The 26,049-nt window shown below is 39.5% G+C and overlaps 1 protein-coding gene across 13 annotated transcripts in view; it reads right to left on the bottom strand.

Moving 5' to 3' along the window:
- The window catches only part of frmd4a (FERM domain containing 4A), a 210,806-nt gene that overhangs the window by 51,279 nt on the left and 133,478 nt on the right, over positions 1-26,049 (bottom strand). For 11 of the 13 annotated variants that reach the window (XM_073853769.1, XM_073853765.1, XM_073853766.1 and 8 more), the window contains exon 2: positions 1,271-1,336. In XM_073853769.1, the coding sequence (XP_073709870.1) occupies positions 1,271-1,336 (66 nt within the window). Of the gene's footprint in view, positions 1-1,270; positions 1,337-9,244; positions 9,454-9,540; positions 9,901-26,049 lie in introns of those variants that run through there. The other 2 variants (XM_073853767.1, XM_073853768.1) reach the window with 2 other exon arrangements.

The following is a 26,049-nucleotide window of genomic DNA, read 5'->3' as shown; positions in this document are numbered from 1 at the left end:
GCAACTTAATCATATGGTCTGTTTGGCGCATACAATTGGAGAGGGGCAAAAAGCTGTTATATTAAACCCCCTTAAAAAAACAAAGAGCAAACATTCACACAAAAGCACCCTATTTCCAGTTTCAGAGGAGTGGTGAGCAGTGGCGGCCGGTGACTTCTTTTTTCAGGGGGCACTTGATGTGAAGTTCATCATAACATGTATGTAGCCCATCATGTGTTTGGCTTGTAATTTCAAAATATGTGTTCTGCGCGTCGAGTGATACTATGTGCATCACGTGTCTTGTCAAAATAAGTGCCTGCGGCAGACGCATCTAAAGGGTTTATGATAAAAGATATGCCCGCGTTTGCCAGATACTCGCATAATCTCATGCGTAATCAGAGTTTAGTGTTAAGGGAGTGTCTTGTCTGTATTTTGTGAGCGTCTCTTTGATCATAAACGGTTTTGAAGCTTGTGCAGCAGGCACTTATTTTGCCAAAACACGTGATGCACATGGTTCACATGACGCAACAAACACATATTTTGAAAACACAAGCAACACACAGGACACTCGGAACACTTATTTTGAATTTGTGCCCCTTGGATGTGCAGTCACGAGCCATCACTGGCGATGAGGGTTTTCCTTCTAAAACCCCATTCACACAGCACTTTGGTCCCAGAAAATTTCTGTAAAATTTGCAGAGTCGCTTCTGTGTAAAGCAGAGATCAGGGAGCTCGTCACTATCCGTGCTGAAGCTAAAATCATTCACCAGCACGACAGAAAAGCGCATCACACCCTCCTTATGATCTTGTCCTAAACAAAAACGGCATACGCTTTGTTTCTCGAGAGAATAATCACGGATAATTAGCAAACTCCAGGCGCTTTGGAAAAAACCTACCAAGTGCAGGACTTTAAATATGTCATGTGTCTTTACAGGATCTTTACGGTATGTGTGTGAATGCAAGGGCAGATTCTGAAAAATCATTGGCAGTGTGAATGAACCAAAAAATAAAACCATCCCAGACAAATACCGGATGCATCTTCCGTGTATTTTTCATAATCTGTGTGAAAAGGCCTAAAGACAAAATGGGAAGAAATCTAGGACACTTATCACAAAAAAAACACTCACCAAAACCTGCCAACTTTGATATTTAAATAATATTTACTTGTAGACACAATACTGGTAAAGTATCAGAATCTTTATCCCGCTAATAAACAAAACAACCAACAATATCACAGCTGCTGCAATTTGCCTGTATTATATACATTATTTTAAAAACCATGTTGTCTTACCTGCACCAGGAGCTCCAGTTTCCGGTCATCCAGGAGATGAACCTGACATCTCCGCCCTTCCGTCATCTGTTGGGGAGGAGGAGAATGAGAGAGAGATTAACGAAGGCATATTCACAGTAGGGTGAAATCAACCGTAAATACTAGGTCATGGTGACATGACAAGAATAGTAACACTCCTTAAACACATGCAGTGCGATTCCAACTCAAGCAGTGTAATTCAATCTCATTCACATGCAGTATAAAAGTGAAATACAACACACTACAGTGCTGAGCAACCTAATTTCCTGCCTCTTTGGGTTTGACAATGCGTATAGGTAACATTTTCTGCTATGGGCCTGGTTAAAATATAGTTATAGTATGTATGCTCGCTTGTATGTCGCTCTGGATATCAATGAAATGTAAAATACTGGTATGTCTCAAAAGTATTACAAATGCTCAAAAATACACAGCAGTAGATGGGGCACACACAAATCTATAACAACAAATTTATAACATAACTGCAATAGCAGTCTACAAATTTGTACTTTTCTTTTTTTAAGCCAGAGAGGACAGACCGCTCGTAATACTAAATTGAGCCCGCAGGAAAAACAAACACAGTAAACATACAGTTTCCTCCAGGGAATGTGAGGGTGTGAATTCAGAAGTTATCCCACTGGGCACAGCTGGATGCCGACAATCCAGACACACTCCACCTCTACCAAATATATTTAGAGTCTTGATCTTCAAAAACACTTGTGGTTTGAACACTGCTCCCTCCTATTTGGTTTCTTCACTTTTACACAAAATTTATGTGTTTACTTAAGATTATTGTTGTTGTGTCAAGCCGTTATAGTAAATATTATAGTAAAAATTATAGTGGGCAGGGAACATCTGCGAAAAACAGAGTCTGACTAACAGTCAACACATGCGACCTGGTTGGACAAGTACAAAGAACTAAAATGTAACCTGATACTCCCATTGTCATTTTTACTTATTGACAGCTTTCCATGTTTTGTTTTATGAATTACTCATAGGAAAAATATTTTTTAGGAATCTGAGAGCCCATGAATGGAATACCAACAGCTGCCGCGATCCACATCCTTTTCATCCTCTTCCTGTTTACACATCCTGCATGGACACACGAGTCGGGACTGCAGTGATTCACCCCATCTCTCTAGTTTAACCTTGCTTTCATGCTAACACTTTCTCTTCCACCCCTCTATCCCTATGCAGGCCAACTTTAAAAAAGTGAAAATTCACAAGACTTTTTAAAGCTTTTTAGTCTAGTTTTATATGTAAGGATGTGAGCTCTGAATGGGAACATGTGGACTGTTCTGGCTGCCATCAGGAAGGACCGTCCCCAAGGAGCACAAACAATAAGGGCTGATAAAAGCGACATGGCTCACATTTCCTCCATGCACACTGGAGGAGGGGAGTCACAGGACTAAAAACACATCCCTTCTTCCTCTTCCCCTTGTTCCTCTGCAGGACTGCACAATCTCAGGCATAAGCAGCATGTGACAGACCACAGGATTGATTGTGCATCTCTAAACAGACTGGTGTGAGTTTTTTGTTTATCTGTGAAGATCCTGTACCTCAGGATTCAGCTTGATGCATTTCTCTTGGCCATGCTAGCCTGACATTCTCCTGCCTCCTCTTCCCACTAAAGCATACCTGCAAAAAGTTGATATCTTGACTTGCCAGCAAAATAACACACCCTTGGGCAACATCTGTATTCTCATCCCTCCACCACAAAGTGGGATCACATTTCCATATTATAAAGACAAGCCTAAATCAATATGAACTCACCTGAAGCGAGTCCAGTCTTTACTGATGGGTTTATTGTGTCTAACTTGTTCCCTGAAGCGGCACATGACCTAATTGGGCCAGCTTATCTAACTTTCATGATATTCATTTCAAAAATAAAAACTGCAGCAAAATTGATCCATACCACAGAACAACACTGCCAGAACGGTATACATCATTTGGAATTAGCTTTGGGGTATAAAAGAGTAAAACTTGCTTTATAACCAATAATATTTCAAACAAATTTAGATTCTGTGTGGGCTGCACTGGGCTGACTTTCCAACCTCAAGGGTTAAACTTTACTACAGACCTTGCGGTATCCCAAATGCACTGCAGCTTTATTACATTACCATATTAACCTCTCGAGGTTTGAGTTAATCCTAAATCACACCATTAAAGGCAGGAATATGCTACAACAGGAGAACAAGAACCTGAAGCTTTGAATAGGTTGAACTGCTCTTGATGTTTTATTGTCCCTACAGTTTAAACCCAAATGAAAGCTTGTAGTGGCAACTTCAGGGGCCGTTTACAGGACACTTTTGCATGGAAAAGCTGAAAGCTTTTGGATTTTTTAACTGTTCATATACACGAAAATTGAGTTGTGGGGTCCTGAAAACGTAAACTTTTGGTGTAAAAACACCACAATTAGTGATGCACCGATGTGAAAATTTTGCACGATGCCGATAACCGATATGACCCTTGTCTGTTATGGCCGATACCGATATTTGCCGATGCCGATATCTCTGTATAAAAACACATTTTAATGATAATCAAATAAAGAGCTATTTTCCAAAAAAAAAATGTACTTTTGTAATTTATTCCCAGAAATGACTGATTGTGCACCTTTACCCATGTGCAAAATGTCATCAATTAGCTGATTGATATGTAAGCTTATTCTTTGTAAGCTTCGGGATGCTTATTTTTTAAAAGTGGGTGATCAAATTGGTTGTGTTGAACAATTTGTCCCGAACTCCCCCTCGTATCACCCGGCCCTCACTCTCATTGCACACAGCAGCAGGGGTGTCCGGACTTTTTTGTGTGGTGATCTACTTTTAAAATGATAAAGCCGACAAGATCTACATGCTAAAAAACACTTTAAATGCGTGGACTATACTGCATATATCTCTACATTAGATTTAGGGCTGTCACCATTACTCTATTTTTTTGAGAAGTTGAAAAAAATCCTGGAGTTCATGTACTGTATAAAATAGCAGAGACACGGTTTAGTAAAACAAACTAGAAAGAAAATGACAATAGTATCAGAAGCATATAAATCAGCACAATGCTGCAGCTCTCTCTCTCTCTCTCTCTCTCTCTCTTCCTCCCTCGTTCGCTCGGGCGCGCGTACACACACCGGGCGCGTGCATCAGCTGCATGAAGGAAAGAATGCGATTGCATCCTGGTAAATTTCGAAAGTTTACACTGCAGCGGGCAGGCATAAGATTTATAAAAACACATTTGAGAAGAAAAGCACAGCAACTCAAAAAGACTTTGTGTTTCACAATTACTCTAAGACAGTGGTGTCCAGACTTTTAGCCGACAAGTTCTACATGCTAAAAACACTTTAAATGCGTGGACTATACTGCATATATCTCTACATTGGATTTAGGGCTGTCCACCATCAGAGCATGTGAGTGAAGCAGAGCGGTGTGACGCTCCGCTAAATATTCCGTTCTACTGTTAAAGCGCTCCACTCAGTCGCTCACCGCCCAAGCAAGCGCTCCGTTAACTTTCCGCTCACGCTCGCAAATAAACCAATTCCCGCTCAGATCCCGCTCCGATATAATTTTTTTAAGTAAGCCAAATTAAAGTATTAGCTGATAAATCGCAGTTATGTACAGTTGTGTGTTGGCTATTATAGTTTAACTGATACGGAGCTCCGGATATAATTAAAATTAACAAATTGTTTCCACGACATTCACATGTTTTACTAATTTTAAGTAATAATAAATGTAATAAGTAATTACGAAATATTATAATAATTCGTTCCCCTTATGAGAAAGATTAACAAACTATTCTGTTATATAAATATATTATTTGAAAAAACTAAAATAAATTGAAGAACAATTACTTAACAAGAAGGTTTTTAAAGTGCAAATTTACAGTGCATCAGTAAATACAGAACACAGCTCTGTCTTAAAGAAATTAAAATTAGACAGTATTTATGAACCTGTAAATGTACAAAACGAATGCAATACAGAAGGCCATGAGTATTTATTTATGGCATTTTCAATAGTATATTGGTAGATAAATTAACGTGTATCTATATAGTATGAAAACGAATAAATCATTATTTTGGCTAAATTCATCTGGATATATCATTTTAGTCAGACTGATTTGTCATCATTTCAGAAGCTTAAATGCTATCTAAAACAACTTACATTTTATCCCGAGTGTTACTTGGTCAAAAATATTTTGAAATATAGCCGCGAGAGCAAATTATAGCACAAAAATGTTTAGCTCACACGGACCGAATGAAAAGCCGTTAATTAAGCGAACTCTCTGTAAAATAGAGGACGTGCTGAATCAGTCGAGTCGGCAGATTCTCATCAATGTTTATAATGTTCCACGCATGCTGTTGATGAAAAAAATAATATCTAAATGTCCAGGGAAGAGTCCAGTGTTCAGTCAGTTAATATTAAATGCGTTTTTGGCTGAAGCTTTCTCATCCACGGAGCGGAGAACTATAAAGATTCTTATTTTAAATGGTTTTAATGCTGGTAAGCAATCAGTTAGCCTATATTATGGCGCTTTGTATTTGTGTTGATCAGTTAGATTAAAGTAGCTATTCTCGAACTAGCAAATTACCAAAGGGCATTCTGGGATGAGCGAGCGGTGCTGAGGGTATTGAGCGAGCAGAGCGGAAATTTCGGAAATGCGCTCTGATGGAAATATTACCGCACCGCTCACATGCTCTGGCGGGCAGGCATAAGATTTATAAAAACACATTTGAGAAGAAAGGCACAGCAACTCAAGACTTAAGTTACGAGTGTCACAATTACTCTTGGAGGCATTGAGCAGCATAAGGATACACAGTTAATTTATGTGCAATCTACCGGCATTGCCTTTGCGATCGCGATCGACGTATTGGACACCCCTGTCACACAGCATAGCGAGGATCTTCTTCAGACACTTTGAAGAACGACCAGGCAAACGACAGAACCTGCTTCAGCACATGTGTAACTTATGCCCTTGTGCAAAAACAAACGTACTCGCCCCCACACTCACGTCTCCTACACACACACGTCAAATACACAGGAATGATTATCGGCCTGTTCACATCGGCCCTATTTTGACATCGGACCGATGCCGATGTGTAAAAAAATGACCATATCGGCCGATATTATATCGGCGGCCGATATATCGTGCACCACTAACCACAATTACTGTTTCAGTGTAAATGATGCAAAGTCTTATGCTGCGTTCCAGGCAGGTTTTTAAGCCCATAAATCACGACTTCAAAACCACAACTCACGACTCTGAACTGGGAGTATGCGCTCCAGGCAACCTGTAACCCGTGTTTTTCCAACCTTCTACCAATGAAAGTGCACTGGAACGGCAGTCAAACCCGTGACTTTCTACTCGTGAACTCGTACTAGATCGATGTTCTCCCAGTTCAGAGTCGTGGTTTTGAAGTTGTGATTCACGGGTTACAAGTTGCCTGGAAAGCGGCATTAGCCTGGGAAAACCCAGACAACTTCCGGCAAATTTAGATTTGCTCTGCAAGTAGTCTGGCAAAGAGACCATTCAAGCTCATTTCTAATCCGTTGAAATCGCGGCACCAATCAAAAACGTTGAGCCGGTCTTTACACGATGATGACAGCGTAGCGACAGTGAAGCAAATTTTGTACATTACAAAGATGGATGCCGCCAGGGGAACATCACTTGTTCAAATCAGCTATCGCGTCTGCGATTTAAACTTTTACTTTCTGTTAAAACCCGAGCAAATAACAACACTAGAAGCACTCATATCTAAAAAAAGATTTTATCGCTGTCTTACCGACTGGATTCGGCAAAAGTCTGATATATCTCTACATACGTCATCTCTTTCATCGCTCTGATTGGTTGTAGGTCTATCCAATTGTGCCCAGAGACATTTGAGTGACGTCCGTTGGTGACGCCCCTTTAGAAATGATTTGCTATAAACCTTTGCCAGACCATAACTCAGTTGACTCAGAGAATTGTCTAGTTTTAACCAGGCTAGCAAAGTCTGTGAAAATGCTTGTGTTTAACATGGCCTACAGGATTGTGTTTGTGCTACTAAAAATACTGAGTTTTTAACGTTTGTCCAACAAAGTTTACAAAATTTGGCTCTTTGTAGTTCAGGGTCACTTGTAGCAATAAAGCTTGATGCTTTCGCCGTCTGGATTGTTTGTATTTACTGCTATGTAGATGAATGTACATGTGCGCAGGCACATGGTGTTTCTTTACAAAGTAAAATCACCAACTATTTATTTATTTAAGCATTTGGCTGACACTTTTACCCATCTTTTTTATCAGTACTTGTGTTCCCTGGCACTGGGTTCGAACCCATGACCTTTTGCGCTGCAAACGCAATACTCTACCACTGAGCTATACAGAAGCTATAACTACCGGCCCAGCACGCATAATACAATGCAATTTTCAAAAACGCAAATGAAAACTTTGTTTTTAGTACAATCGTTGTGATGTAAATCATACACCCTCAGATCCACTGGATATGAGCTCTTCTCATTGGGGCGTATCTGGAGGTGGAAGTTTTGAACCACAATGTCAGAATCTAACAATCCGGTGCCGGGAACAGTGTGTTAGCAATAGTTTGTTTGCATGCAGTGTCTGGTGTGGGGTTACAAAATGCATCACATGTAATCATTGGATAGTGAGTCACATCTTCCTCAGCTGAGGTCCTTCACACTTCCTTCGGAAGTCATTAAAGTGGCATGACACACACATTCCAGAGCTACTGTCAACATATCACTGGGATTTTCATAGACAATATACATGTGCACTTAATCTGATGCATAACTTTGTACCATTGCAGAGAACATGATTCAGGCAACACAGTAACAATAATCTCTCTAATGCAGATTTAAGACTGGCACTGATGCCCTGTTTAGGGTTTCATTACAGCTTAAACATGATGAATACTAAGATGCATCTAAGCTTGAAACACATCACCAGTGAGAAGTATGACTAAACAGAACATGACTAAAACCGATGCAAGGACCTTAAAATGAGTGAATATTCAATAAACATCAAGTGGTAGAAGCTGCTAGACAAAACCCACATGCGCAGCAAGGGGGTATTTAGCCATTATTACCCCAATGCACAATTCCAACACAATGACAGCTTGTCAAGCTAACCATACATGCACATGGACACCACAAAGGATCCACGTGGCAGAAAAATCAATTTTCATCACAAATACAAGCATGGATGGAGCTTCATGGTGCAGACTGACAAACGATGAAAGTCCAGGCGACTACAGGTCTGGTTTTAAAGCCTGACCGAGCTGCTGACACTGCTGCCCTGCAGTGCAGACATCAGAAGGTGAGCTCAGCAACACAAAAACACGCCCGTCAGTCACCCTTCCCCATACACATACCGGTCTGCAGAGAGACCCCAATTCAAGGCTGTATAACAAAACCTTGTGCACTAACCTCCTAGACAGCATAATTGAAATATGCACATAGACTAAAACTGCTGTTTAGATCCAGGTTTTAGACACAAAACAATGTCACATGACAAGGCCAGCATAAGTGAGGTGCATTATTATAGTGTCTAAAAATGTTGCTTAGGTAGGCAGAGTTATGGCCCAAACCTACACAGTCCCTTCTATATAGCTGTCACAGGAGGACATTGCCACTAAATCTAATAAAGCAGACCAGACACAGCATCATTGTTCAGGGGTCTTTAAGGTTATGGCTATCTTGGTCATATGAATGCAATCCTTTTAAACTCCTCTTACTTCCCGTACCAGATCTGATAGTAATTTAGCTGTCATCACACGTTAATAGTCTCCGACATATGGATGAATGAATCTGACTGGACATCAGTGTTGACCAAGCAAACAAATGAGTTAGCCATATACAAGTTTAGTATGCAAACTTAGTCCCTGCCCCTAAACGCACCATCTCTAGTTTATAAAATCACGGATGAAAACAGACCAACATCATGAGAAAAAGATGTGATATTTCTCAAAGAACATACCTGTGTGTTTCTGACGTAAACGGCTAGCTGGCTAGCACCATTACATGAACAGTTTACATTCTGAGGTACCTCATAAAATCAGATTTTACGACGAAATCCTCAATATATGGCCACATAGCAGCGCTAAATCGTCTATTTTAACACCTAGTTACTGTAAATGTAGAAATAAGGGATTGGTTTAGTAAAAAAACAAGAGAATAAATCGCATATTTCAAGCATCCATCCTTCTCTCACAGACGGACAGAACAGAAGCGGGAAGCGCGAGACCTGCAGCGCAAAACAAGCGCGAGATTTACCTTGTTGAAAAATCTCCTACAATGACATTAAATCCTCGCAGAAATGAGAAATATGTGGTCTCCGATGACAAAAGTAATCCAAATGCGTTAAATCCGAATAAAGAAAGGGTTCACGCGTCGGCCTAAAGCGTCATCGCAGTCAGCATCATCCATGCCGCTGCTGTGATTCCCGGTGAAGCTGCACAGACGACGCGAGGCGGCTCTCGGTTAGCGCGGGGCGGGTGGAGCGAACTGACAGCGGTAGTACCAGTACATCCCATCCCTCTCTGCTCTCAACGCGGCCGTTTAACAGGCACTATTGGCCCGCTTCCAGAGTCAGACTAGCTCCGCACAAACCCATTCACTTTACACACACACAGAGGAGAGGTGAGCAGAGCAAACCCCGACCCCTCCCCCTGTCTCTCTTACCCCGCCTTTCTCCCGTGACACCCGCGCGGCTGTGATCACGCAACCGTGACACACATGTATACACACACTGTATACAAAAACACACTTATTAATAAACACACACGAACACAGACTTCATCGTCAATTTGCAATACATCAGCAATATGCATGTTAGTTTTCTTATAAAACAGATGCATGAGTACAAAACTCATCTTTTGTTTTGCATAATAAAATCACTAAATGCATTATGTATTACAATATTATGTATTGTAGACATTTACATTTATTCATTTAGCATGATGTTTTTATCCAAAGTTAATAAAAGCAAGGGAAGAATTTATCTGTTTGGAATTAGGAATAGAGCTGAAGCTTTATTAGCACATAACATGTATAATAGCATTGTAATAGTATGATATTTGTGAATATCTACGACTACAGTGTAAACGCGTTGTACATCTGATGCCAGCACAGTGCCAGTACCTTCCTAAGTAAATTGTTTTTATTTATGTATAGGAAAAAGATAAGAGTTAAGTAGGAGAATGGATAATCTGTAATAGAGCTATGGTATGAAAGTTTACATCACGGACGGTTATAGTGACCAAAATCACCACAGATATCAATATAATCATGGTTTTGTGAACAAACATTAAAAAAAATTGACATGTGCGCATTTTTGTTCGCATTAAAATCAAATAAATAACATTAACCATGGCACATTTGGGGTTTTGAGATAAATGATCATCTAGTTTGGATAAAACACAAGTGAGTAAATCAGATTTTCCTATAAACAAAGCCAGGACAAATCAGCAAGTCATCTGTCTGCGTATGTTGTGAGAAATCGGGTGTACTTTATAACCCAGGAGTAAGATGCATGACACCTGCGCTCACAGCAATCGCAGAATAAACAGAGTAGAGAGAGCTTTAAACTCATCAGATTACATCATGTAAAGGTGCAGTGTGTAATTTTTAGAAAGATTTCTTGACAGAAATGCAAAATAATAAACAAAACTATATTATCAGTGGTGTATAAAGACCTTTCATAATTAACCGTTATGTGTTTATTACTTTAGAACGAGACCTTTTTATCTACATACACCGAGCGAGGGTCCCCTTACATGGAAGTCGCCATTTTGTGCCGCCATTTTTCTGCAGAAGCCCTTAACGGCAAATTTTTTTACTACGTTGTCTCCGAAGATGACATGTTTGTTCGGTGGTGGCTACCGTAGCTTCTCTATGGGTTTCAAAAGCGAGGGGTGACCAGTGGACTAAGCATTTGGTTGCAATTCGCAACCTCACCACTAGATGCCGCTAAAATGTACATACTGCACCTTTAATGGAAAATGATGAATCTGTCTAAAGAAATATTAAGTTAACGTGCCAGTACAACTATATTTTCCTAAATGTGAAAATTTTTGCGATTGAAATTCAGTCAGTAAAGCACTGTCATCACAAACACATGGGAGCAGACGTGAATGCATGTGTTTGTCTTACGTTATTCCTTAAATTGGTTGATGCTGGACAGGGGTTTTCGAGCTATGACACTGGCATGGTTAAACGGTAAGTAAAATGACGAGATAAAAAAAAACGTTGGACATTTTTTATCACGATTAACCATTAAATCGGTAATCGTTACATCTCTAATCTGAAAGAATTCTGATGTTGTAAAACTACACACACACACACACCAATGACTAACAGAGCCACATCTGGATTTGCAGTAGAAAAGTAATAGAAACATTTGGGAATGGGTTACACTCTCTGTCTCTGGCTGAATTCGTCCGCCCCTCCGTTTCTAATTCAGACTTCCTTTCCCGTTTGGCTTGGCCAGGGTGAACAGGGCGGAAAAAAGGAAGAGAAACGTTTAAAAGATGCTTTAAAACTGAAGCCGACTGTTAGAGGGAGCTGATGTGTGTGCACTCCTTCATATGGAGGTTTAACGGTCGCTTCACCGCAAAGTCAACATTTCACAGGGCTCAACCAAAATGTAAACTTCAAAGTGTTTTCCTTGTAAGGGTCCTAACCACATACAAATTTGTGTCATGTGTCACACTGAAGGCTTATCATGCCTAAAATAATGGAAGAAAATAATGCAATACCGGATTACATTTCATATTTTTCTTATCTCTAACGTTTTCTGTCATACAATGATGCTGAACAGAATCATTTCACAGCCGTCTAACTAAGGGTCAATATTTTCCATCTCTCGTGTTCTCTGTCTCTCTCACAAATATACACACATACTCAAGGGAGGGACTTGAAAGTAATTGAAAAACCCTCCAACATAATACAATTAGGCTGCAGGCTTACATTTCATTTCAATCCGACTGATGGTGATAATTCCATCAATAAACAAAGACAGCCAGCTCAACTCAATGGTCAAGTCAATCAAGTCTGAATGCAATGTTTAATGGCAGATCTGTCTAACATATCGGATTTCAAAGAGCCTATAACATTCAATTACGGTATGGTTTTGTGTCTTTTTGTCTATATTGTCAGAAAAAATGGTCCCTAGCTGTCACTGGGGTGGTACCCTTTCAAATATAAACCTTTGCACCTAAACAGTGCATATTACAGGGTTCCCACACCTTGGTTAACTTCAATTCAAGACATTTCAAGGACTTTCCAGATCCAATACCCTCAAATTCAAGAACTAAATGTGGAAATACATTTGAAGTGAGAGCAAGGTTACATCAAGTTACCTTTTAGGATACATTGTTACAGTTCCGTTTTGAGGGAACTTGTGCTGCATCACTGCGGTGACACTTTTGGGATGCCTCAAGGGGTAAGTGCATCTGAATGTGCATATCAAATTCAACCAATGATGAGGCTTAACGACAAAGACAGGGTTAGGTGGGAGCCAGGAAGTATATCACTCTCTAAAATATTGCAAAAGACGGCATTACAGGGATGCAGAAAGTATGACAAGGGAGACACAGCGTCTCGTTCCCTTCTCAGGGAACAACAGTTACATACGTAACCCGAGACATTTTTATGTGTCAAACACAACTATGCAAAAAAGCATTTTGGTTAGGGCTGTGCTGATTAATTGTGCAAATGCGCATTTTCTCAATGAATGAATTACGGTGAAATGCCGCCACATCCAAAAGCCAGAGGGCGCTCTCGTGTAGAAACGCCATTTGTGCCAAAGAAGAAGTAGCATACCAAACACTATTCCAGGAAATGTCTAAAGGGATATTTATATTGCTGTTCTTCAGATTGTTTCAGGTATTTTCATGATAATAAGAATATGAATCAACATTCGCATACAGAAGATATAAGCATTTAAAGCGAACAGTTAAGCATGTGTGCTTAAAAACTCTAGAATAATATGAATTTTTTTTCCAGAAAACTTGCATAAAATAGATTCAAGCACTTTCAATGACATGTATCTATGTATGTATATTTTCAAAAACTTCCCAGGGCTTTGAATTTTTTCCCCCAGATTCACAAACGTTCAAGGACTTTAAGGACCTGTGTGAACCCTGATATTAATACCTTTATGATGTACATATCAGTATCAAATGTATACCTAAATGGTACATAGGACCTTTTTAAAAGGTACTTCCCCAGTGTCAGCCAATGACAATCTTTACTGACAGTGTACATCAATGCGCTTTAAAACCATCTGTCTATCTTACCGGTGAGCAAGTGTCATAACCATTATGGTTGTTTAAATCATTGCCGCTTCTGGACTCTCAGCCGCAGCGGAAAAACCACTGTCCAATTCAAACAGTCCCTCATGATCTTTATCCGCTTGCTAATACATATTTTAACTTTATTAGCTCCTTCCTTTGGGCACATATCCGAACAGTATCACAAGAAGATGTGTGTGTATGTCTGTGTGTGAAGGTTGCTTTGGTAAAAAATGATATTGTTGGTGAATTTCATAAAAATGTAAATGTTCAGTCTCACAAGATTGTGACCGGGCAAAGAGACGTACTAAAATAAACTTCTAAAAAACCAATCCCGCCCATGTCCGCCAGACCAAAGCACATAACGCTGTGTTTAAAAACAGCTAAGAGGAAAAGATGTAATAATGGATTGAGCTATTCGAAGTTACATTTATAAAAATATGGGAAACTAACTCTTATATTCTCTCTTTCTGCGTGTCTATCTGGCTTGCTCTAAGTAAATGTGGTTCTTGTTAGGAGTCTCTGAGTTTGGTTATTTCTGTCTCACTGCCTCAAGGCTCAGACACACAGCTGGGTTTATGTGTGTATATATTGAGGAGTTTGTTGGGTTTTCAGAAGGCCGCATGGTCACACAGGTTACACTTCACTTCTGTGGACATAAGGACAGGTTGGATGGTTGATGTAAACTATATCTGATAGAGGAGGAGGGGCTGAATACTGTTTATGTGTCTCTGTGAACGTATTTATATGTGTACATGTGTATGGCAAGGTCGTGGGTGTAGCATGTGGGAACTACATGTAAACAGAGCTGACCTTTAATTGAAGCAAGATGGAGACCATCTCTAGTCCCAACGGCACATACACACACACACACATATTATGTATCTCCTCAACTGAGTTCCTATAACAGCAGGCACACATTCATCTTAATTATTTCGCTGTCTGTTTCACACTGCACTCATGAAATTTGCCAGGACAATAAACACAGAAAGCCTTCGCACCCTAACAAACCATATGCTCCATCATGTGCTTCGTTCTCATCATCTCGTGGCTAAGGGATGGGGGTGGATGAGCCATGGGGCTTTGGCCGGGTCGGTTTTTAGGGTGTAGGATGTAGGCTTTTTATGGATAATCCCTGTGGTATAACAAACTCCTTTAAATCACATCAAAGATACCCCGCAGCCTCCGAAACTGGCCCTGGGTGAGAGCGTGTGTGAATTCGTGTAATTTTATATGCAGGGTCTTTACAGGTCCAGGTGGAAGTGGGGTTGAAAGTATAATGGTGGGCATTTAAGGAATCTTGCCTGATTATTTTATAAGCTCCATTTGGAAAAGGTGCATATGTGTGAGGTTTGGATGGATGATAAAGCGGAGTTGGGTCTTTTAAGGAAGCTGTACATTATCAAACAATGTTTGGGATGCGCACCAAAGCACCTGTGTCTGTGCAGGTGTATGAAAGTGGACTATTGAGAATCGTAATTTAAATGAAATGTATGTCTTTAAGTCTAAAGAGACCTGTAACTTCACTACATATAGAAGCCAGTAAAAGGAAACTGTTTAAAGTCTTTTTGTGCCTCATGTTTGTGTGCGCATGTCTGTGTGTGTGTGTGTGTGTGTGTGTGTGTGTGTGTGTGTGTGTGTGTGTGTGTGTGTTGTGAGAAGAAATGTGTTTCCAGTTAAATCTGTGGAAAAAGAAACACACACCCACATGCGAGCACTTCAAACGTGTGTGTGAGATTTCTCCTGCTGTAATTTTACTGCATAGCTGTACTCCCATCTGGACTATACACACACAACCTAAACATCTAAAGCTTTCACTAGCACACACCCAGATGTATCCCAGCATAAAATAAGACATATTAGACAGAGACTAGTATACTGCTAATTTAAGTGCATGGGTTTTACATTTAGTTACTCTAAGAGTTTGCCTGTTGAAGGCTGAGTCATTCTGCTTTTTGAATATTGAGGGTGGGTCTGCTGAATGCAAATCTACCCCTGACTAACAAAAACTAAACCAGATTTTAGTTATATGTAAAATAGACACAGCAAGCAAATTGTGTAAAAAGAAGCTGTTATATAAAAGCGAATTACTAGTAAATAAATTACAATAAAATGTAACTTAACAGAACCTTAACAGAATAAGTTTAGAATATTATTAATAATTTTAATAAGGAATTTGCTTTTATCAATACCTAATTCAGACTTTTTGCCTGTATCCGCCTTTTTTGATGACCCGCTTACATCATCTTTTAAAAGCAACCCGATAACTGCATTTACACTAAACATTTGGCAAAACAATTCAAGGTAGACATACTGACCCACAACAGCTTAAACCACAGAGGAAGTAAAATGTCACGATATGCAATGGACAAAATCATTACCGTACTTTCCAGACTATAAGCTGCACCGGAGTATAAGTCGCATCATTCAAAAATGCGTCATTAAGATGAAATGACATATTTAAGTCAGTGGAATAACGTTGCGTTTATTTAGAAAATTATTTCACAAAATCCAAGCCGAAAAAACAGACATTTAATCTGGAAAAGCAATTTATTCAACTAAAAAATAGCAGACAGAACATCAGACTGAATAGATGTCTGTACGTTAAAAGTAATATTATCAGTTATTTAAACAATAAACCATAGCATGCTAAGCTTACCTGGAAGGTTGAATAGGCTTAATTAACCGAACAAGCCAACTAGTGTCGCATTTGAATGACGCAGGACACTATTACGATGGGAAAATCCAATCGGTCCGCGTACACTGCGAACGTGAATGCATGTATCAGAGTTATATCCGGTTTATTTCCACATATGAATGAGGTCTGAAACCAATATAATATCGGAATCTATGCACTTTTTCCCAGCTTATAGCATGGGCCGTTTGAATACTTTATTCTGACTGGCTGAGAAATGTTCCATGGGTGTTGATTATATTTCTGAAAACTGCACACCTAACCTTTCAAATGTCTTAAAAAATAGGCACCATGAGCAATGTTTGTGGAAACTGTGGTATAAGCAGCATAAATGACTCTGGTCCTTTGAATTATATAAGGAATAATTGACGATGGGCTGTTGAATTATTCGGAAAAAAAAAATTCAATAATTGAATGACCTGGAGTCAATTATTCCGCTTATACTACGGTTACCACACATCAAGACATTGACCTCATGATATATTTAAAGGGATTCGTCAGTTTTTTGTACTTAAATCGCTTTTGTGAGTAGGACTATTTCTTCAGCATTTCATCCAACGGCTTTTGTGCTTGTTCTAAAACGTCATTTTATAGCGAGAGAGAGAGAGAGAGGGCAAGCGAGTGAGAGATTGTGTGAACGATGCTACCTCGGTGCGTCTCTAAACAGCGCTGTCTTTGCCTCAGAAAATCGTCTGTCATGTTGTTTTTGTTAGTCCGTTATTACAGTTAACTATGCGAAGTGATATAGAACTGTAATGCGGAGCTGCCTGAACATTCGCAGTGCGTTTCCCAGAAAATAATTGCACACCTCAGGACGTTCATCAGCCAATCAGATTCAAGCATTAAACGGACCCGTAGTATAACTGAAAATTATGCACCCTCGCTTCGCAACCATTTTGCGGCGTGCCGCATTACCACCTTGGGTGTGCATTATTTTCTAATAATTTAAAGGCCCTATCAAATATTCCTTACTTATACGCCTGTGGGTCATATCCGATCTGTGCCACATGAGGGAAAAAATTGGATGTCACAAACATGCAATTTAAATGTGGCCAATGAGTATTAAACTTCTTTCGTTCTTATATTATAAAAACACAACCACATGCAGGTGTTTTAATTTTGCATGCAGCCTAACAATTCAGCTAAACCCAAAAACTAGCTTTCTAAAATTGTGATATAACTTTCAGCAGTCACAGAAACAGAGACAAAAGAAGTGCATGTGAGTGTGTGTGAAATGTGAACAGATCGCTGACTCTGATACTGTGTGGATCAATGAAAGAGACTCTCTCCTCACACGCCTTTAACTCCACATCAGCAAAATGCCTTGCACGTGTATCCGAGTGTGAAAGTGTGTGTGAACTAGGACATAAACCTCACTGAGTATATGAGTCAGTAGAGCAGTCGAAACAATAATTCACACACTACACGAGAAAGAGAGAGAGAGAAAGAGAGAGAGAGAGAGAGAGAGAGCATTGCTTACTTTTTACACAGTCAAACCACAAACCACATCACAGCTTTCACCCTATATATGACCACCACTAACACTCATCCTCATAGGCTGTATATGTTTTGTGCGCTTAATAAGGGACCGTAGATGTGCATCATTTTGTATCCAACAAGTTTGGATTGGCTAACCGGGAGCACTGGGAGAATTCCCGGTGGGCCGGCCTGTTTTTTGTTGTTTTTTTGAACGAGAGGACATGTTGTCATGCCACCTGGTTGAAGGTTGCTATCCCTCAGCTGCCTGCAATCACAGCAGCCCCACTTGCATAATTTGCGGTTGGGAGATGTCCCCACGGGCCCACCGCTTTATGTCCAAGTTGTCTAAGTTCACTTATTGAAAGAATTCTTACACTAGGGTCAATTAACATCTAAAACGCATGAAAAACGCAGGACGCCATGCTTTCTTCTGCTTTTCAAATTACTCACATTACTGCTTTTGCTACTGGTCCCACTCGAGTTTTGTTTCAGACACATCAATATTTGACTGTTTGCCATGCGTCTACATTTAAAATAAACTTGAGCGTGTCTTGATTCGAACGGCCTCTAGGATCTACAAATCGTGAATCTTTAAAATCTAAGTCATAGATGTAACAATGAATCTTCAATGAACCATCATATAGTCTACTGCAAGAATAACAATCAATTTGATGCAAAACTCATCTCAGTTTATTAGAAAAAAGTAAGTTTTATATGAATATGATGCTTTCTTAAAGGAACACGCCCACATTTTGGGAATTTAGCTTATTCACCGTATCCCCCAGAGTTAGATAAGTCCATACATACCTCTCTCATCTCCGTGCGTGCTGTAACTCTGTCTGACGCAGCCCCCGCTAGCTTAGCTTAGCACAAAGACTGGAAATGCATGGCTCCAGCTAGTATACTGCTCCCAATAAGTGACAAAATAACGCGATCATTTTCCTATTTTGTGTTGTGATTTGTATAGTCAAACCGTGTACAAATAACAAGGTGATATGAGACACAGCGATCTTTTAACAGTATACATACTGAAAACTATATTCTCTGAAGACGAAGCACTGCCGCATGGGCGGAGTGATTTGCACAACTCTGACTCTGCTCACCAGGAGCTTCTCGTGTGCTGCGAGCAGATCACTCCGCCCATGCAGCAGTGCTTCGTCTTCAGAGAATATAGTTCTCAGTATGTATACTGTTAAAAGATCGCTGTGTCTCATATCACCTTGTTATTTGTACACGGTTTGACTATACAAATCACAACACATAAATAGGAAAATGATCGCGTTATTTTGTCACTTATTGGGAGCAGTATACTAGCTGGAGCCATGCATTTCCAGTCTTTGTGCTAAGCTAAGCTAGCGGGGGCTGCGTCAGACAGAGTTACAGCACGCACGGAGATGAGAGAGGTATGTATGGACTTATCTAACTCTGGGGGATACGGTGAATAAGCTAAATTCCCAAAATGTGGGCGTGTTCCTTTAAAGCAACACCAAAGAGATTGTTTTTACCTTAAAATAACATTTCCAAAAAATGTTCAGTCGTTCATCCACTTGAAACAGGGTGAACAGCACTTTCACATTCGCTTTGCAGCCCTCTAGCGGCCAAAACCGCACTAAAGTAGTTTCCAACCGTCGGGTCGCGGTCATGTAGTTCGAGTGAAAACTACAAAAACTTGCTTTACGGCAGACCTAAAATCTAATCAGAGCCAGCTATGCTGCAGTATTTACGACAGTGGTAATGGACAATTACGCTTCTAACCTGTAGGGGGAGCAAAGAGCAAAAACTCTTTAGTGTTGCTTTAAGTTATTTTTTTAAATACTATTAAAATACCTTATGTACGTTCACACCGCCGACTTGATCTTCAAAAGAAGCTCAGGCCGCCCGGTCAAGGACACTTGTCAAAAAGTACGGAGAAACTTGTTGACGCTTTGGCCGCTCTTAAGTCTGTTTTCTCTGAACTAATGTTTTTGTAGGAACGAAACTTTACATCGTATGTTTCTCCAGAATTAGCCAGTGAAGAACGTCTACGCTATATTCCGATTGGTTGCTGGCGTTTTGAACAATTATGATTTTTGGCCCTACAATAACTGTACGTTCACACCGCCGCCAACTTGAGCTTCCAAAGTTACCGGAAGTCTTTACAATAGAGACAGAGCGCAGCGCGTCATAACCTGAAAACCACGCCCACCGGGGGGGGGGAAGCAATCCAACCGTCTCCATTGACTTTGTATTGCGAGAGGCCGCCTCCTTGTCATTTCTGGCTTATAACAAAAAACTGAATAATGCCTAAAAGCTGCTGTGTGACAATATGTACAGTTAACAAGCCAAAGAACCCATAAATAAGTTTTTATAAGCTGCCGAGCCGTAAAACCCAGCCTTTAAGGAGTGGATCGCCTACTACATTTCCCCCTAGTGGACGCAGTTTTACTAATAGGAGTACTATGAAAAGTTGCCTGTTTCCATTTCTGTGTCTTTAAACGCTCGTTTTTTTTAAGTCGACAACTTATAAAAACGTATTTGTTTTTTTTTGTCCTGTTAGATGTACACCTTGTCACACAGCAGCTTTTAGGTATTATTCTGTTTTTAAGTTTAATCTGTAAATAAGTTTTTATAAGCTGTCAACCCCAAAAAACGAGCGCCTAAAGACACAAAAATGGACACAGGCAACTTTTCATAGTACTTCTATTAGAAGAACTGCGTCCAATAGGGGGAAACGTAGTCGGCGATCCACTTTATTCTCCCTAAAGGCAGGGTTTTACGGCTCGACAGCTTATAAAAACTTATTTCTGGGTTCTGTGGCTTGTTAGCTGTACATATTGTCACACAGCAGCTTTTAGGCATTATTCAGTTTTTTGTTATAAGCCAGAAATGACAAGGAGGCGGCTTCTCGCAATACAAACTCAATGGAGACGGTTGGATCGCGTTCCCCCCCGGTGGGCGTGGTTTTCAAATTTGCATAACTGCGCTCTGTCTCTATGAAAGTTGGCTTCTCTCAGCTGCAAGGAGCGCGTCGAGCTCATTAACATAAAGTTGAGCTTCTTTCAACTTTTTGATTGACGCTCTGGTCGCTCAAAACGCCCAAAACGTGACGGGGATGGATTTGATGCTCCTTGCAGCTGAAAGAAGCCAGCTTCCATTGTACATGAATGACTTCCGGTAACTTTGGAAGCTCAAGTCGGCGGTGGTGTGAACGTACAGTTATTGTAGGGCTGTACGATTATGGCAAAAGTCATAATTGTTAAGGCTACTAATGGAAATTATATATCTAAATTTACAACAAATTGCAAGGCTGTGCACTACTGCAGACTTATTAAGGCTACTGAAGATTTAAATATATTATTTTAATATAGTCAGTTGTGAACTTAAGTGGGCCGGTCTAAGGCATGAATCTCCAGGGCTGAAAACGAGTCCCACTCGGGCCCTGGGATCAAAGCATCTGCCAAAAGCATAAACGTAAATGCAAACTTCTGTCATCATTTACTCAACCTCATGTTATTGCACGAGTCACACAGACCACTTATGGTGCTTCTCAGTCCTTTGCTAAGTTTTACATACCATGATCACTATTTGCTTTCACTGCATAGGAAAAAAAAAGTACTTTTTGGCACAAACATTTTGGGCGAACTGTCGCTCTCACGCTAACAGCAAAAACGTTCTCAGAGAGCCATTTTCTCATGTTTTGTATTAGAGGAATGCTTTAATCCGTTTGCTATTTCTGTATGAGGGAACATCTTTAGTCAGTTGAACATTCCTTGGATTCCTGAGAAACTAGAGCAATTTGGAGTTTGTTGATAAAAGGACGCTAAAAGAGCATTCTGGGCCACGCGCACATCTGTAGTTGATTAAACCGAAATGGATCCACGTATAAAGACTTCAGGTTTATAACGGACCCCCTAAGATAAACACACAAGCCCACTTACAAACTCACTGACAAATGCTTTTCCAAGACACTGGGTCTGTTAGATTAGAGCTAACATCAAATTCAACAGGAATCAATTGTGAGTCTACTATAACACTATTTCTATGCTTTGCAGGGTTGTTGTCTACGTTCCAAACAGTCACTTATGAGACTCCTTGATGGTTTGCACACTGCAGGGCATCTCATTAGGTTTTGGAACCGAGCTTGAACCATCTTCAGAAAGCGCTTATTTGGACACTAAATCTCACATGCACACAGTCATAAATATATCATTGTGTGTCACTGTAATAGTAGGCTAAGTGAGCAGTTTTCACCTCTCTCACTCATTTATAATTAACCAAGTGTAAATCAATCACTTAGGCAAAGCCACAAAATAATGCCCATCTCAACAGTTTCTCACGGGAGCTGTGATTGGTGCGTTCAGGTCAGGTGTGTGAACTGAGCCTCGATTGGCTGCGTTGCGCAGGCAATGCAGGCAAGATGAACTTTATGACCCATCACATAGTCACTAAGCAATATACAGAATATCAAATAGAAAGAGACAGGAATGAGACGCCCTTGGTTACCCTTGATATCATCTTCCAAAACAGGAGGCTATGGATGTACTTAACAAAATAACACATGATACTTTTAATAATGCTTTGTTATTTGAAGCCTGGCATCCCTTGCCAGTATTCATTTATTATTATATGGACAATACTGGCTTGAAAATTGTTGTCTTTTTGAGGAAGGTACATCATACAGGCTTGAAATTACATGCATGAGTAAACAATGAAAAATCACACTTGTATTCCTTTAAAACACTAAACAGTCATCCAGAGGCTAACTTCACTCTAAGGACAAAAGCAATGTAGAAAGACTGCATAAACCTTTAAAATGAGCCGCTGGGTATCCATACGGCTTTTTAAAGATACACAAACACCCCCAAACAGGACTTTAATCCTTTTTGCTGTTTGCATTTCAAATACTAATACATCAGCATTTCAGCCTCCTCTTCGCACCCTCATGACATCATTAGTCGCATGCATCACCATAGTAACAGACCACGGGTCCAGGTGCATTTATCTCTCAATTTCTGACTGGCACTAAATCAAATCCCATCTCAGCACACCTGTCATGTCTAGAAAACTTCCCCGAAATCAGCACGGGTCTCCTCTAGAGAAATAGACATGCCATCACTGATCATTGAAACAAATTTGGACGTAAATAGGTGAGATGCAACGCTAATATTAGATTGATTAAAACAATTGTGACAATCAAGAGGCCATGGCTAGCATACTACCATACCGTTGCTATTTCTGCAGTATGCAATATTATCGATGCACAGTATGCAAACTGTCACTAAAAATGTTCAGTATGCAACCAAGCACACTGCTCTGTGCAAGGAAACCCATGATGCAATGCAGCCGACCTTACTTTCTGTGAGCCAGTATTACATTTCAAACACAATCCACTGCAAATCTTTAGTACTAACCACACGCCCAGCGTAGAAACCCTATTCATACTGATGTCAGTTCATTACTGATTTATTTGTTACGTCAGTGATGTGAATTATTTAAACATAGATAACGTGTCTTCAGTTCAGGTTTTAGTGGGGGGAGAGCAGGTCTAATGTTGTACTGAATCAGGTCAAAGGTCATAGATGAAGATGGAGGGTTGTAGACCATAATAAGGCCAAGTCTCTCTGAATATGATAGCTCATAAAGGTTGGATAAAGGCTTCAAGAGGAATCTCTTTATCTGTAGCCCATCAACAAACAGGACCACTTCACAGGGCAAAGGTCAGATCTGTGACCTCATATCCTTAACCTGACTTTGTTGTCTTTTTGGTATATAGAGTATGCACTCAACAAAATGCTAGGTTATTTTCAACCCAGCGTTGGGTCAAAAAGAGATGAACTGGACCTCTTGGGTTATAATTTATCCTATGCTGGGTTGTTTTAACCCATTTTTGGGTCAAATATAAACGTTTTGTGGATTTTAGCTCAAAATAGCATATAGATATATTAATATAGCATGTTAAAATTGCCACTTTGTAGGTATGAGAAAAAATGTCCTTATAAATGCAAATGCTCTAAATGGCAGTGGTTGGATAATGCAGATTCAGGGGTGGTATTATCCCCTTCTGACATCACAAAGGGGAGCCAAATTTCAATTACCTATTTTTTCACATGTTTGCAGAGAATGGTTTACCAAAACTAATTTACTGGGTTGATCTTTTTCACATTTTCTAGGTTGATACAAGCACTGGGGACCCAATTATAGCACTTTAACATGGAAAAAGTCTGATTTTCATGATATGTCCCCTTAAAGAAAAAAGTGTGCTATCACTTTTCGAAGACTATTAAACAGGTGAAGCAATCCCATAGACTTGCATTATAAAAGGAAGCTAGAATAAATTAGCATTTTGCCTTTAAATTTTCCATTTCATTTTTTACATTCTTCACAAAGTATTAAAAGCTGTGTCCTAATAAACAAACAACAAACTCATAAAATTATGGCAACACTCATGGCTAAAAAATCCTGAAAGTCATTAGAGATAATGAAATACATACTAATGCAGCGTAATAAACTGGAAAATGAACAGAAGAATGTTTTTTTTCTTCAGAAATAATGCAGAAATGTTTTTATCAACATCATTACAATGCCAAAGAGGCTAGATACGTAATCATATTGTATTTAACATATTATAAATCAGATTACTATATATTTTTATACTGTATCCAACATCACAGATCTAGGGATTCACTCATCTCAGTGTGTATGACCTGGGATTACGAGTAATACACACTAATCACATGTTTTTGACTGTAATCCCATCAGATTACACACTTGCACACACAGGGAAATCCCAAGATTAGAGAACTGCTGGACTGAGCCCAAATTAATCTGTCAGATGACTAAGTCTATAATGTATGATTGAATTACATTGAGAGAAGGCTATTTCTTGAAATCAGTATTTATGTAATAAATCTATTATACATAAATATTTACATATTATACGTAAATACACTGCATATGTACAGTGTTGATCAAAATATGTACCACAGCTTTCACTGGGACAGTACCCTTAAGGTCCTACTATGTACCATTCGCTACAAATGTATTTTTGGAACCAATATGTACCGCTGAGGTACTAATATGAACTCTTTGGGGCGGTTTCCCGGACAGGGATTAGACTAGTCCTAGACTAAAATAAATGTAAGAGCTGTCCAAATTGAAAACAACTTAAACTGACATATCTTAAAATACATGAGTGCCCTTTGTTTTGCCTCAAAATGCACACAAGTAATGTTTTTAGTAAGGCATGTTTGTTAAAACTAGTTATATTTCATAATTAAACATTTGCATGAATCCATTTAGAAATGATGCAACCCATGAAAAGAGAACAAATTTGATTACTGTGGAAATTTGGTTTCAATAGGATTTAAATAGAAAGCAGGTGGAGACTTTAACCTCACGGTTGTTTTCCTGGAAAAATGACTCAGTATATTAACATTTCTAAAATCAAATGATGATATCAATTGTAAATGTATAACATTATGGGCCTGAACAGGGCTTATCCTAGTCCCAGACCAAAATGCATGTTCGAGCTGCCTTTATTTAAATCTTGCATTGACATATATTAACATATACAGTATCAGTGCTGTTGTTTTGTCTCAAGATACATACCTGGAATGCTTTTTTAATGTTTGCTTCTGAAAGTACTTACATTTTCTAATATAATCAAGTCCTATTCACCTAAGCCCTGTCTGGGAAACCACCCTATAGGTCTTACTTGCGCTTCCTACAAGATATGTTATTAATCAAAATATTGCAAATGCGCAAAAACTAAATGATTTTATACTTCAAAAAGTTATGTATAGTCAAAGTTTTACATCAATGCAGAGATTAATGCTTTCTTTTCCCGGAAAGAATGTAAATATATTTTCTTATTAAAAAAAATTCACTTCACTGCCATAGGGAATATCGCACAGTTTAAGAAGATACCGCATAACGCATTTTCTTCAATACCGTGCAGGTGCAGCACTAAGTCTTACACTATGTTACCAATTGTCTCAATTGTTTCTACAGTATGTATATTTCAAAACACTGTGGTGAAACACCTGAGACCAAGTTAATACCCAAACAACTGAGCACTTAAAGAGCAATAAAAGATCCTTTGAGGAAACAGTTTCACTTGCACCTTCATTTCATCACCTTCTTTCAGTTATATATACAGCATCTGACCCACCAATTTGCATTTCTGAATCATAACAAACAGTCTCATGTTTCTCCCTAACCGTATCCTCGCCCATATGCACCCCACACACGCATACAACATACTAATATTATACAGCATCTGCAGGCTACATGTCTGAGATGATGACGCACTCGATCGCATAAGGCCTAAATAAACAA

This window comes from Misgurnus anguillicaudatus, chromosome 15 (assembly GCF_027580225.2).
Source record: "Misgurnus anguillicaudatus chromosome 15, ASM2758022v2, whole genome shotgun sequence".
NCBI classification, from domain to species: Eukaryota; Metazoa; Chordata; class Actinopteri; order Cypriniformes; family Cobitidae; genus Misgurnus; species Misgurnus anguillicaudatus.
Note: the sequence above shows the minus strand (reverse complement) of the source record. Positions and strands in the feature narration are given on the sequence as shown.